General features: G+C 36.7%; 1 protein-coding gene and 1 long non-coding RNA gene across 4 annotated transcripts in view; one reads left to right on the forward strand and one right to left on the reverse strand.

Annotated features, from left to right (window-relative positions):
* The window catches only part of RFC3 (replication factor C subunit 3), a 34,049-nt gene extending 16,987 nt beyond the window's left edge, over nucleotides 1-17,062 (forward strand). Inside the window, exons 8-9 of one of the 2 annotated variants that reach the window (XM_004054362.4) lie at nucleotides 1,091-1,160; nucleotides 2,051-3,453. In XM_004054362.4, coding sequence (XP_004054410.1) covers nucleotides 1,091-1,160; nucleotides 2,051-2,242 — 262 coding nt within the window. In that variant the 3' untranslated portion in view covers nucleotides 2,243-3,453. Of the gene's footprint in view, nucleotides 1-1,090; nucleotides 1,161-2,050; nucleotides 3,454-9,848 lie in introns of those variants that run through there. The other variant, XM_019039922.4, reaches the window with a different exon arrangement.
* LOC129526507 (uncharacterized) overlaps nucleotides 1-18,015 on the reverse strand; it is a 31,438-nt gene that overhangs the window by 1,149 nt on the left and 12,274 nt on the right. For both annotated transcript variants that reach the window (XR_008671168.2, XR_008671167.2), the window contains exon 3: nucleotides 482-667. This is a non-coding gene — a long non-coding RNA (uncharacterized lncRNA). The remainder of the gene's footprint in view (nucleotides 1-481; nucleotides 668-18,015) is intronic.

The raw sequence follows: 18,015 nt of genomic DNA on the forward strand, positions 1-18,015 counted from the left end.
TAAACCATCTGGGCCTTAGTTTTTTCATCTGAAATAAATGAGCTAGTGTAAGTACTGAGTTAAATTATTTGTTTCAATTCTTACACATAGCAGATGCCCCAGAAATGCTAGTTCTTTTTTTTTTCCCCCTACTTTTTATAAGATTTAATGTGCCAGGGCTTCATATTCCTGACGTCTTAGGATTGACTTCTGCTTTTTAAGAATTCTTATAAATCACTACCTGGATTTATCTGAAGTATGGAACAGCTGTACTGTATATCTCTCTATATATATATATCTGTACTGTAAAAATTCAGAAGTTTTTCCCTTTGAGAATGTGTATTTGGAACTTTCTCTCTCTCTCTTTTTTTTTCTGTTTTAAAACGTCATATGTACATTTCCCTCCTCTTCCCCTTTCTCTCCCTAGAATATGAGAAGGGCCTAGAATGAAGGACTCAGAGGTTTGAATGTTCCTATTCACTTAGCCTGGTTGCATGCTTACCTGTAAACCTTTGTGCCGCGCCTTTTATGACAGGGACAGCTCTGTATCCCTGCCACATTGCTTTTTTACTGTGCAGTCTAAGTAGTGGCATTATATTATATTTCATGCGTATATTATCTTGTGTCACCTACGTAATTGACTTTTTAATCTTTTCATGACCATTTCCTGGATGTTTCAGGTATCTGTCTGGAGAAAAGAAAAACATATTACTTGACATGTCACTAAAGTTTGTTAAATTCCATGGTGTGAATAAGCTCAACCCGCGCTATTCATGAAGTCTCAATTTCTATCTGGTATTTTCATGGTGTTTTGATATAATTAGGAACCCTGAATATAGACGTCTCATTTTAAAAGAGTTCTGAAAATGTTCTGTTTCAAAAATGAACTGAAGTTAGGAGAAGCCTCCATATGTTTATCCTAAGTATGATAAACTATTTAAGAAACAGTTATTATTTCTTACTGGATTGTTTGTTAATTCATAAAGTTCATAAAGTTGTTAATTCTGTATTGGATTGTTTGTTAATTCATAAAGTAAAACCATACAGTGGGAATTTGGAAAAATTACCCCTTATTTTCTTCACAAAATACCAATTATTTTGTTTTATGTAGGCTCCTTGAAGTTCGTGGAAGGCTGTATGAGCTTCTAACTCATTGTATTCCTCCTGAGATAATAATGAAGGTAACCCAATTTCAGATCTTGAACTTTTTACAGCTATAAAATTTGGACGCTGGGTGTGTGATCATAGGGCTTTTTGCAGTATCAAGATATCATCTCTTTCTCTCCAGCTCATTAATTGCACATATTTACTGAACCTCTGTGGTGTGCCAGGCACTATTAGAGGAATGCTGAAGAAAAGAAGGGAGGGCCTGCTTAAAGTGAAGTTATATTTTAGTGGTGTGAAAAGGAGAACAAATAAAGAAGTAAGAGAATTTCAGAGTGTTATAAGTGCTGTAAAGGAAATACCAAGGTGCAGGGATGATAATGGAGGGTGGAGCTACAAAGAAAAAAGTGAAGGTCCACCCTTCCGTTTTCACAAAGGTAACCACTTTTAACAGACCTCTTTTCTATTCACGTAGAAACAAGTACGTGTATATATGTGGTTTCAAAAAACTTATCAGTTTTCTACACTTTGGTATGGGTGTTGTATCATGACCATATGTATAGATTTACTTTGTTCTGTTAATGGATGAATGGTTTTCTGTTGTGTGACTGTATCATAGCTTTTCCAAATATGACCTCCATTGGTGGAACTTTAGGTTGTCTACAAATTATTATTGTTATTATAAATAGTGCTGCAGAAAGCATCCTTACACTTATATCCTTGCACTTTGTGCAGTTAAATATTTGGAATTTAGAATGTGGTTGATACCCACCACATTTTTATGTCATGGAAAAAGTACCCAAAGTTTTTGCTTTTGGATGAAGGTCGTTGATTCACATAAAAAATTAAAGATCTCACATATATAAAGAGAGTATGTTTAACTTTAGTCTTTTTGTGAATGGGAGAAATAAGGCATGCTTAGCTGTTTTTATTAATGATTTTTAAATTACTGATTATTTTTGTTTAGGGCCTTCTCTCAGAACTGTTACATAATTGTGATGGACAACTGAAAGGGGAGGTGGCCCAAATGGCAGCTTACTATGAGCATCGTCTACAGCTGGGTAGCAAAGCCATTTATCACTTGGAAGCGTTTGTGGCCAAATTCATGGCACTTTATAAGAAGTTCATGGAGGATGGATTGGAAGGCATGATGTTCTGACTTCTGTCAGTTATTCTTGCAAAGATTTCTCAGTATCAGTATTTACATACAGCTTATATTAAAAGAGCTGTGGGTAAATTAACTGAACTTAATCACGTCGTATTTGTGTTTTTTTGGTAATAACTTCTCTGTGAACTATTAATCATCCTCTGAGTTAAATAATTGCTCCTATACTATTGAAATATGCAGTTTTGTACATAACTTAGAGACTTTAGAGTCTAAGAAAATGATTTTAATTTACTTTAAGCATTTGTTATTCAAGTATTCATTGTTGATCCTCCTTTCTCTTCCGTCTAATCTCTCACCTGCTAAAGGAGATTTACACATTAGAAAGCAAAGATTGTTTTCATTTATCCAGATGACCATTTTCTGCCACAGGTAACATGATTGTTTGACACATCATTATATTTAATTCTAGTTTCTCCCAATGAATAATTGTATTTTTGTAGGAAATGTAAGATTTCATTTTGAAACATAATTCTTGGTATGGACAAAATTGCAGATACCATTTCTGTTGAGGCTGCAGATTTCCAACTTTTATTTCAGTGGTTCAGATTAGTATTAGGTCGGCACTAAGAAATAAGCATGTTTTCACTAATTTAAGTACTGGAGACTCTTGAAGAAAATTCAGAATGAAGTTCTGGAGAAAGGTATGTTACTGTAGTAATTACTCTTTGAACAGGTTTTGTGTTTTGTCATTAGCTCTGCCCTTTTTAATTAAATATTTCGGTTCATGGACCAAAGGGTTTACTTGACAAATTTGTGTGACAGACTCCGAACAATTCCTTTACTATGAAATATAATTTATAAAATAAAATATACCCATTTTAAGGGCACAGTTTGATTTTTGACCAGTGAAACTATGATCCCAATCAAGGTATAGATGCCGTCACCCCAAAAAGTTCCCTCCATATCCGTTTGCAGTCAGTTCATCCCTACCCTGGCCCAGATGATCACTGATCTTGTCATTATAGATGGGTTTTGCCAGTTCAAGAATTTAATAGAATCAGATATTGTAAGCATTCTTGTGTAATACTTCATTCTCTCTCATTATTGAGATTCATCCATATTGTTGAATGTTTCACTAGTTAATGTTTATTGTTCAATATTTTTGTATATACTTTTAAAGCCTATTCATTTGCTGATGGATCTTTGGTTTGTTTCCACGTTTGGTTATTATGAATAAAGTTGCTGTGAATACTTACGTGTAAGTCTTTTTGTGGACAGGTTTTTATTTGTCTTGAGTAACTACGTAAGAGTGCAATGACTGGGCATACAATATTGTAAACATTAACTTTTAAAAAGTTGCTAAACTTTCCTAAAGTTGTATTACTTTACACTTCTACCAGCAATATAAGAGAATTCCTGTTGTTCCTATAGTATTGGTTTTATTGACTTTCTATGTTGTTGTCCATTTATATTTTATTACCTTTTTTATCTTCTACTTTTTCCCTCTGCTTATTTTTCTAGGTTATGTAGTTGGAAATTTAGATAATTAACTTTAGACTATTCTTTTCTAATATAATTTAAAGTTATAAATTTCACCCTGAGTACTGATTAAGCTTTTTAACATTCTCCTACAAATGTTGATATTTTAGGTTTTCATTTCTACTTAGTTCAAACTTTTCTGATTTCACTTGTGATTTTTTTTTTTTTTAACCCAATGGATTACTTGGAATTGTGTTGTTCAATTTCCAAGTCCTTAGGGATTTTCCAAATATATTTTTACACCTCCTCTGTCTTTCTTAGTTTTTAGTCTTTTACTGAGAGAGATATTGAAATCTCCCTCCATAATTATGCATCTGTTTAATTCAGTTCTTTTGGACTTTAAGCATTTTGAAGATCGTTCTTAGGTACTTGAATAATATCTTGATATATTGACTCCTTTATCATTATGAAGTGCCCAGTTGCTTCTCTGTCTTTTGGCTAAGATCATGTGTATGAAATGCCCTTTTTTATTTCTAGTAATATTCCTTGCTGTGAAAATCTACTTTTTAAAATATTTATGTAGACACTCCAGCTTTCTTTTGATTAGTGTTTGCATGGCAGGAGTATTTCTTATAGCGTACGTCTGCTAACAGTTTTCTCAGTTTTTGTTTCTCTGGAATGTAGTTTACCATTTATAGGATTCTTGGTTGATTTGGGTGTTTTAAACCCCCACCACTTTGAATATGTCATTCTGCTGCCTTCACGTTTCTGTTGTTTCTGATGACAAGTTAGCCAGTAGTCTTGAGGTTGTTTCCTTTTACATAATGAGCCAATTTCCTTTTGCAGTTTTCAGTATTTCTTTTTTTCTTTGGCTTTTAGTAGTGTATGATATGTCTACATGTAGTTTTCTTTGTATTTCTCCTACTTGGGCTTTGTTGAGTTTCTTGAATCAGATTATTATGAGTTGTATTAGTTGCTTTGAAGTATTTGTTAAACATCTGGCTCCACTCAGAGTCAGTTTCTTTTGGCTGCTTTTTCTCCTGTGTACTGTTACAGTTTTCCCTTTTTTCCCTGTCTGGTAATTTTTGGCTGAAAACTTGATGTTTTAGATAAGATATTTTAGCAACTTAGGATTCTCCTTTGTTTTTCTGACGTTTTTTCCTCCTGATGGTTTTTCTTTTTTTATTTCATGGATTGCTTAGATGTCAGCTGTGTAATTTGTCTCCACCGCATTGTGCAATCACTGATGTTTCTGCTCAGTCGCTTTTATTTTAGCCTGGCTTTATCCTTCTGTCTGTGTAGTTTAGTGACCAACCAGTGATGTGAACAGAGTTTGTACTTAGACATCATGAGACTGCAAGGCAACTGAACTACATGTGGAATGAGGGATGCATTCAAGGTTGCAACCAGTCCTCAGTACCCCTTGGTTTTTATTTTCTAGTTTAGTCGTCCGTCAGTTATATGTGTGAGCTTAGCTTAACCCCTCTGTGGTTCTTCCACTTCTAGGATCTCTCAGTTTAATTTCTGATTTGTCTGTCAATGGCCGTGAACTAGGCCTGCAACTTAGGGCTAGCAAAGCTATTGTATGGGTTTTCCCCATCCTTTTTGAACCAAGTCTGCCATTTTTATCCAGCAAAGCAATGAGTTTTCCTTGCCTCGACCTTGAATCAAGTCCACTGCTCTGGCTGCATCCAGCCCTAAACTTATAAAGCTACATTTTTTACTGGCCAAGTGACAGGTGTATGGTTGTATCACCAGGCATAGAGGGTCATAATGTTGCTGCCATTTTTACCTGCAGCTGATCAGTTTTGAAATAATAGACATTCTTCAATTTGTTGTGTGACTTTGATCAAGCTTCAGTATACTGAATTGGTTGTTTTTTGACAATTTTGTTCACTTCTGTACTTAACTGTAGTGAGAAATCACCCAATATCTTCCTGTTTCCATTAGTAGAAGTAGCCATCCACTGATTGATTTCTTCATTGCTTTTGTAGACTCAAATTTCAATCTGGCATCATTTATTTTAAAGCCCGAAAAAGTTTATCATTTCTTGTGAAGCAGGTCTGCTGGTGAATTATCTTAAGAGTTTTTTGGCTTAAAAATGTCTTTGTTTTGCATTCCTTTTGGAAAGCATTTTCAATGGACAAAATACAGATGGTTTCAAAATACAAAATACAGATGAAATACCGTAGTTTGACAGTTTTTCTTCCCCATCTGTATTTTGTCTTCTGGGTTGTATTGTTTCTGAAGAGAGATATGTAGTCATCATATTTTTAATTTTATTTTGCTACTATGGCTGCTTTTAAGATTTCCAACTTCTCTTTATGACTAGTTTCCAACAGTTTGAGTAAGATGCGTCTTGGTGTGATTTGTGTGTGTGTTTATCTTGCTTTACACTACTTTAGGTTTGTTGCAGTCCTTGATTTATGGGCTTATGTATTTTATTAAATTTTGAAAAACTGATTTTGAATATTTTTCTGCCCCTTCCTCTAAGACTAATTACATCGCTATTTGGTAGTGTTGCATAAGTCACAGAGTCTCTCTTTTTCCTAGCTTTTTTCTCACTGTCCTACAGTTTGAATAGTTTCCTTCAAGTTTTCAGCTCTGGCAGTTTCATTTGCTGCTTTTTTATGTTTCTCATTGTTTTTATGTTTCTCTTTAAATCTTTTGAACATATTTATAATAGCTCTTCTGAAGTCTGTCTGCTTATTATTATATCTGTCATTTCTGGATCTGTTTCTATTGACTGATATTTTTCCTGGTTGTGGGTTAGATTTCTTGCCTTTTTGTATGTGCATTAATTTGGATTGGATTCTGGCTCTTTCATTATTACATTGTCATGTTACATTATCAAGTGTCTGAATTCTTTTTTTGTGTGTTTTTTTTTTTGACTGTTGGACTTTGTCTTGGCAGACAATTACAGTTGATCCTTGAACTACAGAAGTCTGAACTGTGTGTATCCATTTATACGTAGTTTTTTTTTCAATAAACAAAATTTTTTTGAGACTTAATTTGAAAATACTCATGGAAAAATGCATAACCTAGGAATATCTTTTAAAATTTTAAAAAGGTACATCATAAATGCCTAAAATATGTGTAGCTACTAGTCTGTTTCATCATTTACTGTGATAAAATATATACAAATCTATTATGAAAAGTTAAAATTTATCAAAACTTTCACAAACTCAGACCATACATGGTGCCATTCACAGCCAAGAGAAATGTAAACAAATGTAAAATTCAGGGGTCCTCAGCCCCCTGTGGCCTGTTAGGAACTGGGGCCACACAGCAGGAGGTGAGCGACCAGTGAGCACCAGAGACTATTACCACCTGAGCTCCACCACCTGTCAGATCAGCAGCAGCATTAGATTCTCATAGGAGTGGGAACTCTGTTGTGAACTGTACATGTGAGGGATCTAGATTGTGTACTCCCTATGAGATTCTAATGCCTGATGATCTGAGATGGAACAGTTTCATCCCCCTCCACCCCTTCCTCCAGCCTTCTGGGGTCCATGGATAAATTGTCTTCCACAAAACTGGTCCCTGGTGCTAAAAAGGTTGGGGAGTACAGTATTAAATCATAACTGCATAAAATTACAGTACATACTATGCTGCCATAATACTTCTGTAGCCACCTCCTGTTGGTATTGCAGTGAGCTTAAGTGTTGTATTCATTTAAAATGCCATGTGGTACTAATATCTCTGAGTGAGCAGTTAGTCTCTCCAGTAAATTGCATATTGCAATAAAAGTGATCTCTTGCCATTCTGAAGTATCTTTCACCACGTGTAAGTGCAATAACATAAGCCTTGAATAACACCATGAGACTGATACAGAGGTTACTGGTGCTGCTGGAAGTGCTGTCAAGAGAAAACTCATGACATAAGAAAAAGTTAAATTGCTTTAAAGTACCTTTACGGATTGAGGTCTAAAGCTGTGGTTGCCCTCAATTTCAGACAGTGTATTCATTTTGAAGTATCAGTACAGTACTGTAGGTGTAATTTCTCTTCCATATCACTCAATATTTTCTGTAGCTTATGTAATAATACAGTATATAAGACATATACAAAATGAGTTGACTTTATGTTATTGGTAAGGCTTTCAGTCAACAATAGACTATTGGTAATTACATTTTGGGGGAGTCAAAAGTTATACAGGGGTTTTTGAGTGCATAGGGGTCTATGCCCTTAACTCTTGCATTGTTGAAGGGTCAACTGTATTTGATTATCAGCTTGTTCTTTTTCATGCTTGTTTGTAAACTTTGTTGGAGTAGGCCTGGAGTAGTCTTGAGTCCTAATTTAGCTTTAAAATAGGGGCATGATATTTTGGGGTCTCTACTGCATGTCCTGGAGATCATTGGGGTATAACCATTCTGGGTCACCAGAACTCAAATATCTTCCAGCCTTGTGGGAGCTCTGGAAATTATTCAGCTTGCAGTTTTTATTTTCTCCATGGTTTTAGTTACCCGTGGTCAACTGCAATTTGAAAATATTATGTGGCCAGGTGCGGTGACCATGCCTGTAATTCCAGCACTTTGGGAGGCTGAGGCAGGAAAGTTGCTTAGCCCAGGAGCCCGAGATGATCTGGGCAACATATTGAGACCCTGTCTCTACAAATGATAAACAAAATAGAAAATTAGCTGGGTGTAGTGGTATGTGCTTGTGGGCCCAGCCGCTAGTGGGGCTGAGGTGGGAGGATTACTTGAATCTAGAAGTTGAAGCTGCAATGGGCTATGATCATGCCACTGCACCCCAGCTTGGGCCACAGAGCAAGAGCCTGTCTCAGGAAAAAAAAAAAAAGAAAAATCCAGAAATAATTTGTAAGTTTCAAATTGCATGCCATTCTGAGTAATGTAATACAATCTAATCTTCCACCATCCTACTCCATCCCACCTAAGATGTGAACCCTCTTTGTCCAGTGGATCCAGACTGTATCAGCTACTTGCGCGTTAGTAATCAACCAAAGATAACAAGGCAACTCTTACGTAGGAGTGCTTTTCTGTGTAACTCCCTTCTTTCCGGATCTCTGCCCAACATAGGCAGCTACCTCAGCCTCTCTGAATTCTGCTCCTTTTCCTCAACTCACTGTTATCACAGTTCTCTACCTGGGTTTTTCCTTCCTACCCTGCAGCCAAATGTAGGGTGGGAAGGAAGGTTTTTCTTTCCCACCCCGCAGCCACTTTCTTCCAGGCAGAAAGCCAGAATGATGGTAGAGTTGACCTTATTGGTTGCTTTATATATTTTGTCCAGTTTTTTAGTTTTACAGTGGGAGGGCAAGCCCATTAACAGTTAGTGGCAGTATAAGTCTTGAAGCTAGGATTCTAACCTAAGGCCCTGGTTTCCATGTGTGAATCACTGTCTTATACCATTCTTTAAAAATCTATGATTTTATGTTTCATATAAATTAAAATTTTGTTCATGGGATTTGTAGTTGTGCAGTATACATTACAACAGAAACTTGTAGTTTTAAGTGCTGTTTTACACTCTGAGATTTATCAGAATTGAGTAATAGTACATTAAATATTATTTCCAAATTATAGCACTTAATCACAAAACACATTCCTTAAAAAGTAAAACAAAAAAACAAAAAAAACCTCCTCTTGGCAGCAATTTTCTTTGTACCTTGTTCCCAAGTAAAACATAGTCATCTCATATTTTTCAAATTGATGAACAGATTTCTCTAGCTATTTGCTCCTGTTTTTTTTTCCTGTTTACAATGTCTATGGAAATTTGGAGCATTATCACAAGATGTTCTCTATCAGTTTGATTATAGTGTACAAGACTTACAATAAATTACTTTCCTCTCTGCAGCTTTGCAAAAATAGTGGTCTCCACAAACCTCAGCTCCTATCTAAATTGCAGCCTAATGCCAATTTACAAACACTATATGGTACCTTTGTGGCTTAGTAGCTTATGTGCTTTTTGCAGTTGTTTAATTAGCTGATTGCCCACTGAAGTTACCTTCTCTTTAATATAGCAGCACCAGAAACTTAAGCAACTTCCTGAAGAGCAGCTGTGCAAAATAATTACTAGCTGTAGGCATGGAAAGAGCTTGACACAGTTTCTCTAGAATAACATTAAGTACCTTTATGTGAGGCACTATGCTAGATTCTTCACAGGCATTCTCTCATTTAATTCTCCTAACACTCTTTGAACTAGACATTATGATCTTGTTTTGCAGATGAGAAACTGGATCCAGCTGATCATGGGTGCCACTCTGATAAATTCACAGCTACCAACCAAGAAATGGGCTGTCAACACTGCCCAACGGACATATGTTTCTCTGATCAAGTCTCCACAATGCCTTTTCCAAAACTTAATTTGGAGCAAATAACTTTACCTTCTTGTTAGCTACCAAAACCAAATCGATCTGCAGCCTATGTTACCATATCCTCATTTGTATGCATCCTGTTGACTATATCTACGTTTATATGCAACCTATATTCTCCTAATACAGTAGAGAAGCTGCCCATCTTCCTTGTTAAGCTTCCCATCTTGTTGGGTTTGTTCTATGTTGATTGTCTTTTTTTTTTTTGATGATTAATCATGTTTTTCTACTTCTTTGTTGAGTAATTGTGAACAGTAGTTCACAATTATGGTTATGAATGATTTGGGCTTTAGAGATTACAGAAGAACGTATTTGCAGAATTAGGGTTCAAGCTCTCTTGTTCTCTCTTTTAAAGGATTGCCTCTATCATTTTCTAGCAGCAGTGGCTGCCCCCTAGTCTTCTGGTTCTTTAATCCAATAAGACAGTAAAGTTTTCGTAAGAGTTTTAGCTGCCCATGTTAGTGATGACTGTGGCCTGCCCTCAGGCTAAATGCCCTAAAAATGAAAAACTCTAGTGCTCTGCCCACCTTCCAGTTGTTGACTACCTTCCAGTTTCTGCTGTTCTTCTCTCTCCAGCAGTTGTTTTTTCTACTACCGTTTTATTATTTGTTTTCTGGTTGTTTTGTGGCCTTCCTTCCCTCCTTCTTGCTTGCCTGCTTACGTGATTTTCTCAGTGGTGTGTTTCAATATCTTGCTTTTTCTTGTCTGTGTATCTGTTGTAGGATTTTTTATTTGAGGTTACCATCAGGTTTGCAAATAATATAACTCATTATTTTAAACTGATGACAATTTAACACTAATTTCAAAAACTAACAGAGAAAACTAATAAAAATTCTACAATTTAACTTCATCGCTTCTGCTTTTTAACTTTTGGTTATTTCTGTTTATATCTTATTATGCTATGTTCTGAAAAGTTGTTGTAGTTATTTTTGATAGGTTCATCTTTTAGTCTTTCTATTCAAGATATGGATAGTTTACACACCACAATTACAGTGTTATAATATTCTGTGTTTGTCTATGTACTTACTATTGCCAGTGAGTCTTGTACCTTCAGATGATTTCTTGTTTCTCATTAACATTCTTTTCTTTCAGAGCGAAGAAATCCCTTTGGCATTACTTGTATGATAGGTTTAGTGTTGATGAAATTCCTCAGCTTTTGTTTATCTGGGAAAGTCTATATTTCTCCTTAAATGTTTGAAGGATATTTTCACAGGATATAAGTCTAGGATAAAATATATTTTCCTTCAGCACTTTAAATATGCCATGCCACTCTTTCCTACCTGTAACATTTCCATAGTGAAATCTGCTGCCAGACATATTGGAGCCCCATTGTATGTTGTTTGTTTCTTTTCTGTTGCTGCTTTTAGGATCCTTTATCCATGACCTTTGGGAGTTTGATTATTAGATGCCTTGAGATAGTCTTATTTGGGTTAAATCTTGGTGTTCTATAATTTTCTTGAACTTGAATGTTGACATCTTTCTCTAGGCTTGGGAAGTTCTCTGTTACTATCCATTTGAATAAACTTTCTACCTCTATATCTCTCTCTACCTTTTCTTTAAGGCCAGTAACTCTTAGATATGCCCTCTTGAAGATATTTTCTAGATCTTGTAGGCATGCTTCATTCTTTTTTATTCTTTTTTCTTTTGTCTCCTCTGACTGTATATTTTCAAATAGCCTGTCTTCAAGCTCATTAATTCTTCTTTTTGATCAATTCTGTTATTAAAGGGCTCTGATGCATTTATTAATAGGCCAATTGAATTTTTCAGCTGCAGAATTTCTGCTTGATTTTTAAAAACTTTTCAGTGTCTTTGTTACATTTATCTAATAGGACTCTGACTTGCTTCTCTATGTTATCTTGAATTTCATTGCACTTCCTCAAAACAGCTATTTGGAATTCTCTGTCTGAAAGGTCACATATCTCTTTCACTTCTGGATTGGTCACTGATACCTTATGTAGTTTGTTTGGTGAGGTCATGTTTCCTGGATGACCCTGCTGCTTGTGGATGTTCATAGATGTATGGACATTGAAGAGTTACGGTATTTATTGTAGTGTGGGCTTGTTTATACCTGTCCTTCTTGGGAAGGCATTCCAAGTATTGAGAGAGAATTGAGTGTTGTGATCCAAGTCTGGTTACTGTAGCCATATATGCATTAGGGGGCACCCCAGTAATGCTGTGACTCTTTCAGGCTCATAGAGATACTGCCTTGGTGGTCTTGGGTAAGATACAAGAGAATTCCCTAGATTACTAAGCAGAGACTCTTGTTCTCTTCCCTTTTCTCCAAACAAATGGAATTTCTGTCTCTCCATGCTGAGTTGCCTGGAGCTAGGGGAGAGGTGATACAAGCATGCCTATGACCACCACCACTGGGACTGTGCTATGTCAGGACTGAAGCCAGAACATCTCTGAGTCTCATCCAAGACATACAGCAAATACTGCCTGGGTACAACTGATGTTTTTCAAGGCCCAAGGGCTCTTTAGTCAGCAGATTATGAATTCTGCCAGAGCTGGGTTCTTCCCTTCAAGGCAGCGGGTTCCCTTCTGGCCCAGGGTGTGTCTACAAAGGTCATCCAGGAGCTAGGTTCTGGAATGAGGCCCTCAGGACTCTACCAAGTGTGCTGTCCTACTGTGGCTGAGCAGGTCTCCAAGTTGCAAGACAAAGTCCTCTTTACTCTTCCCTCCCCTCTCCTCAAGTGGAGGGAAGGAATCTCTTCTGCAGCTGCAATTTGTACTGCCTGGGATTGGAGGAGGGGTGATGCAGGCACTCCCTTGGCTGCCCTGGCTGGTGTCTCACTGGGTCTTGTGTATCCCAAGTCGGCTGACTCAAGCACGGTACAGCACCAGAGCTTGCCCAGGAATTGCAGTCTTGTGGCACAGACTGCTATTCAAGTTTATTTAGGACCCCAGAGTGCTTTAGCCCATGATGATGGTGCTAGCTGGAACTCAGTTTCTGCCCACTGGGATAGACAGTTCCCCTGTGGCTAGGGCTGGTCTAAATGCTCCCTCTGTGGGTTCTGTCATGTGTTGCTCTCCACTGTGACGGGGAAGCACTGTCCAGTGCACACAGATTCTCTCTTTTTTTTTTTTTTTTTGACGGAGTCTCACCCTGTTGACCAGGCACTCAAGTGCAGTGGTGCGATCTTGGCTCACTGCAGCCTCCGCCTCCTAGGTTCAAGCGATTCTCCTGCCTCCCTCTCCCGAGTAGCTGGGATTACAGACACCTGCCACCACACGCGGCTAATTTTTGTATTTTTAGTAGAGACAGGGTTTCACCATGTTGGCCAGGCTTCTCTTGAACTCCTGACCTCAGGTGATCCACCTGCCTCGGCCTCCCAAAGTGCTGGGATTACAGGCGTGAGCCACCATGCCTGGCCTACACAGATTCTCTCTGCACCATGCTGCAGCTGGTGGGGGATGAGAGAGGGGTGTGTAGGCAATTCAATACTGTCTTTCCTACCTTCTACAGTGCCTTTTTCTTTAATACAATGTTAAAATCAGGTACTGTGATCACTCATCTGATTTCTTGTTCTTACAAAGGTGCTTTCTTGTGTGGGTAGTAATTTGGTGTTCCTGCGGTGGGGGAGGGGGATAATCTCTAGGAGGTGCTATCTGGCCATCTTGCTTCTCCTCCTCCTCCAGCAGTTGCTTTTTATAAGTTTGTTCAAAGCTTATAGTTGTTATCTACTGTAAGATTGTCAGCCATACCAGAAGCAGAAATTCCATCTCATTGTTTTATAAATATGGTCAAGTATCTCTTTTAAAAAAAAAATCATTCATATACCTCACATCCTCATCTTGCACCCTCTCTTTCTACTCTTTACACATTTTTGAAGTGTTTTCTGTTCATATTGCCTACATTTTCTTAGTTTGCAATCCATTTTAATCTGGTTTTCCTTCTTATAACTTCAAAAATACAATTTAGTCTAAAAGATAGGGAGGTATGTATGTGTGTATCTCCATCCAGTGAATTCTTGCTCTGTATCCAGTGAACTTTTAATTGACCTCAGCAATATGTGTTGCCCTTTCTTGAATCTCCTTTTTCCATGGTTTCCCTGAGACAAATATTCTCTTGTATTTTTTCGCCTACATCTTTGGCTGCTCACTTTACAGGCTTTTTCTTACCAAGCCATCAAATGTGGAATATAGCTTTATTCTCGACTCTCTGCTGCTCATAAGATTCTCTCCCTGGGTGACCTTATACATGCCCAAGGCTTCATATACCATCTATTAGCTGTTAACTCCATTTATATGAGCTCAAACTTTATCTGAATTTCACACTTATGCATCTAAACACCTATCTGACGTTCGTTCACAGATACTTCAGAGACATCTCAAACTGAACATGTTCCACACTGAGCTTTTGATCTCTTCCAGCCCAAAGTAGACCTTTCCCATTGTTCCTTTCTCAATGTCATCTTTTCTGATTCTTTTCCATGTTCTACAGCAGTGGGGATTATCTGGGGTTCTACCTAATTTTCTTTATTCAGTGACCAGCTTAATATCTGTCTTTTCCATCCTCCTTCCCCCTTTCTACTTCTGTTCATGAGACAACTCAGTTTTGAGTTCAAAAAGAGTACATGTGCTGATGATTCCCACATCCAGACATGAGGTGCTTTTCCTAATACAACCATCAGCCATTTCAATTTTGGTTTATCTAAAACAAATTCACCAGCATCTGTTAAACCAGCTACTTCTCTTAGCTTATTGCTTGTGTCAGGGTACTACTTTTCTTCTAGATACCGGGTGTAAACCTTTAGCATGTAAGTTGACTGCTCTCTCCATTTTGACAGTCATTTGTCAAGCTCTGGCCTTTATCCCTTGTAGATGGATGTTGCTTTCATCTCTCCCTGTATTTGTCATCAAATGAACCATAACAGGCAGACTAGATGGACTCATGGCTAGGCATACTCAGATGAGCATAAGAGATTTAAACCAAAAGCATGGATGTCATTCAAAACAGCTATTTGTGCATTTAAAAATCAATAATTCTTCATACTCAACATGGCAAGTAATTGCTATTAAAAAGAGATAGAAATGTAAATATTTAGATTTAGACCACTAAGGGCAACTTCTATCCATTCATTTGTTCAGAAAAATATTTATTGAGCACCTGCTGTTTGCCATGGCTTTTTTTAAGGTACTGGGGATACAGCAGGACAAAATTGACATAGGTTTCCTTTGTGGAGTTTACAGCCTATCACAAAGAGATGAATGCAGGATGATAGATAGATAGATAGATAGATAGATAGATAGATTTGTGGAGTTTACATCCTGTCACAAAGAGATGAATGCAGGATGATAGATAGATAGACAGACAGACAGACAGACAAACTGATAAAATATTCTATGTCATGTGTGCTGTGGAGGTGGAGAATTTTGGTTTGTTGTTTTACATAGACTGTGTTACACAGTAATTTACATAGTCCAGGCAGACTAAACAGTATATGCAAGACCTGAAGCAGGAAGGAATATGCCAGTGGAATAGGTTGGGCAAATGGGAAAATGGCAAAAGATCAGGTGAGAACATTGAGCTAACATGGAGGTGAGGTGGGATAGATCATATAGGGTACTGGTATTCTGGTAAATGTTTAGCAGCTGGCTCTCTAGGGAAAAAAATCAATAATAAAAGGTCCTGATCTGTAGTGTTTGCAATTTTTCTGGTGTAAACACTCTTACCATAGCCAATTTCAAGCTAGCAATGGAAAATATAACAGTCAGCTCTTGTGAGCTAGTATAACCCTTCTCCAGGCCATCACTGATATAGAGCCTTGTAGGACAATTGCAGTGATTTTTTTTTTAAGTGAGAAAGGATGCCACTAAAGAATATTAGAGTAGGCCAGGCTCAGTGGCTCATGCCTGTAATCCCAAAGGAGGCCGAGGCTGGCAGATCAGTTGAGGTAAGGAGTTTGAGACCAGCCTGGCCAACGTGGTGAAGCCCTGTTTCTAATAAAAATACAAAAAGTTAGCTGGGAGTAGCGGTGCATGTCTGTCATCCCAGCTACTCAGGAGGCTGAGGCAAGAGAATCACTGGAACCGGGAGGCAGAGGTTTTAGTGAGCCGAGATTGCACCACCACACTCCAGCCTGGACTATACAGAGTAAGACTCTGTCTCAAAAAAAAACAAACCAACAAACAAAAAAGTATTAGAGTTACGATGTGTTCAGGTTTCTGTTTCAACAATCAACTGGCTGCTGGGTTGAGAATAATAATTACATGTTAACATTTGTCTGTTTTCTTTGATTTACATAGTGCTAGCTTACACATTGTTTTCAATTATTAATTGTCAATATTTAAAAATATAGAAATACTTCAAAAACATAAACTTCTTGATTTTCTTAAAAAATCAAATTTGATCTTTATGTTACTAATTTGAATTGTGGAGTGGCTATCTTTTTTACATAGGTATGCATTTTCCATTTCTCACCAGTTTTAGCTATTATTTTACACAGTTTTTTCTTTGTTTTTAAATTGTGGAGATGAGAAAAATAAACTTTCTAATAACCAACCCTTTTATCAAAATTGGTGTAAAATGAGAGGTAAGAGAGGGTTATATGGTTCAAGAAAAATTGAGCATGCGTATTTCTTTATAGATGTAAAGGATATTTTTAATTTATAATAAAATGTATCTATTTTGAAGGAATACAGCTTAATATATCATTATGAAACAAATCATACAACAGGTTATGATTAGGTGTGAAAGATGATTTTTTAAATTGATACACTGACAAAACATCAAAATTTAATCAGGCTTTGATTTTAAATTGATTGAAATAAATTATGTTCTTGTAAAATTAATATTTACTATATGAAAAATTGTCAGAATAGCAAAACAATTTGCAAATGTCAGTTTCATAAATGAGTGAGTACAATATATATTGACTTAGAAAAACAAACATTAGCAAAAGTATATCTAAACATAAGTATTGTTTTGAAAATACAGTTAACTTACAGGACAAACTCATTTTATGCTGTTTTTAATGATGATCAAAGTGCAGATATTTAAAATACATCACTGAATTAAGTTAGTTTTGTACATGATAATTTTAATAAAGGATTTGAAAACTTGATGCTCATGAGTCACAACTTTTTTTTAATTTTGAAAAGTCAATAAGCTTAATATACATTGATCAAAATTAGAAAACATGACTAAGACAATTCTTCTGTGGTAGTTAATATTACTTTTGGATTTTTTTCCTCACAAAATAAATTCAGTTGGAAGGGTATAAAACTTAAATTTACTAATTGCCTGATTCAGCATGAATTTCTTTGAAAAGCAAGCCAAAACCCCCCATGGAATGAGAAATTAACATCATGAACTAGATTGATTCTTATGGCTTGAGAGCATAATGCTTTGTTGATAAATTGGGTCCATAATTAAAGCGTCTGCTGTAGTTACACAAGGATATATGCAGATGATTTTTGAATTGTTCATGTCATCCAAGGGAAAATCTACTAATTTTTGTCTACCCCCATTTCCTGCTTTACAAAGATTGGATTCCTTAGTTTATAATATAGTTGACCCTTGAACAATGTCGGGGGTTGGAGCATCAACCCGTCACAGTTGAAAATCAACATAGAACTTTTGACTCCCCCAAAGTTAATAGACTAATGTTGACCAGAGCCTTACCAACAACAGAAATACTCAGATAACACGTATTTTGTATGTCATATATGTTACATTCTTACCATAAAGTCAGATAAGAGGAAAGAAAAGGTTATTAAGAAGGTGCTGAGGAAGAAAAAATATATTTACTATCTAAAAATATATATTTACTAAGTAGAAGTGGATCATTATAAAGGTCTTCATCCTTTTTGTCTTTGTGTTGAGCAGGCTGTTGAGGAGGAGGGGTTGGCTTTGCTGTCTCGGGTGGCAGAGGCAAAATAAAACCTACATATAAATGGACCCATGCAGTTCAAACCCATGTTTTTCAGGGGTCAACTGTATAACCCATCTAAACAGTGACTATTTTTTGTGTAAGGTCATTCTTAAAGCATTGCACACATATATGATCCAATTCAC

Source organism: Gorilla gorilla, chromosome 14 (genome assembly GCF_029281585.2).
Source record: "Gorilla gorilla gorilla isolate KB3781 chromosome 14, NHGRI_mGorGor1-v2.1_pri, whole genome shotgun sequence".
NCBI classification, from domain to species: Eukaryota; Metazoa; Chordata; class Mammalia; order Primates; family Hominidae; genus Gorilla; species Gorilla gorilla.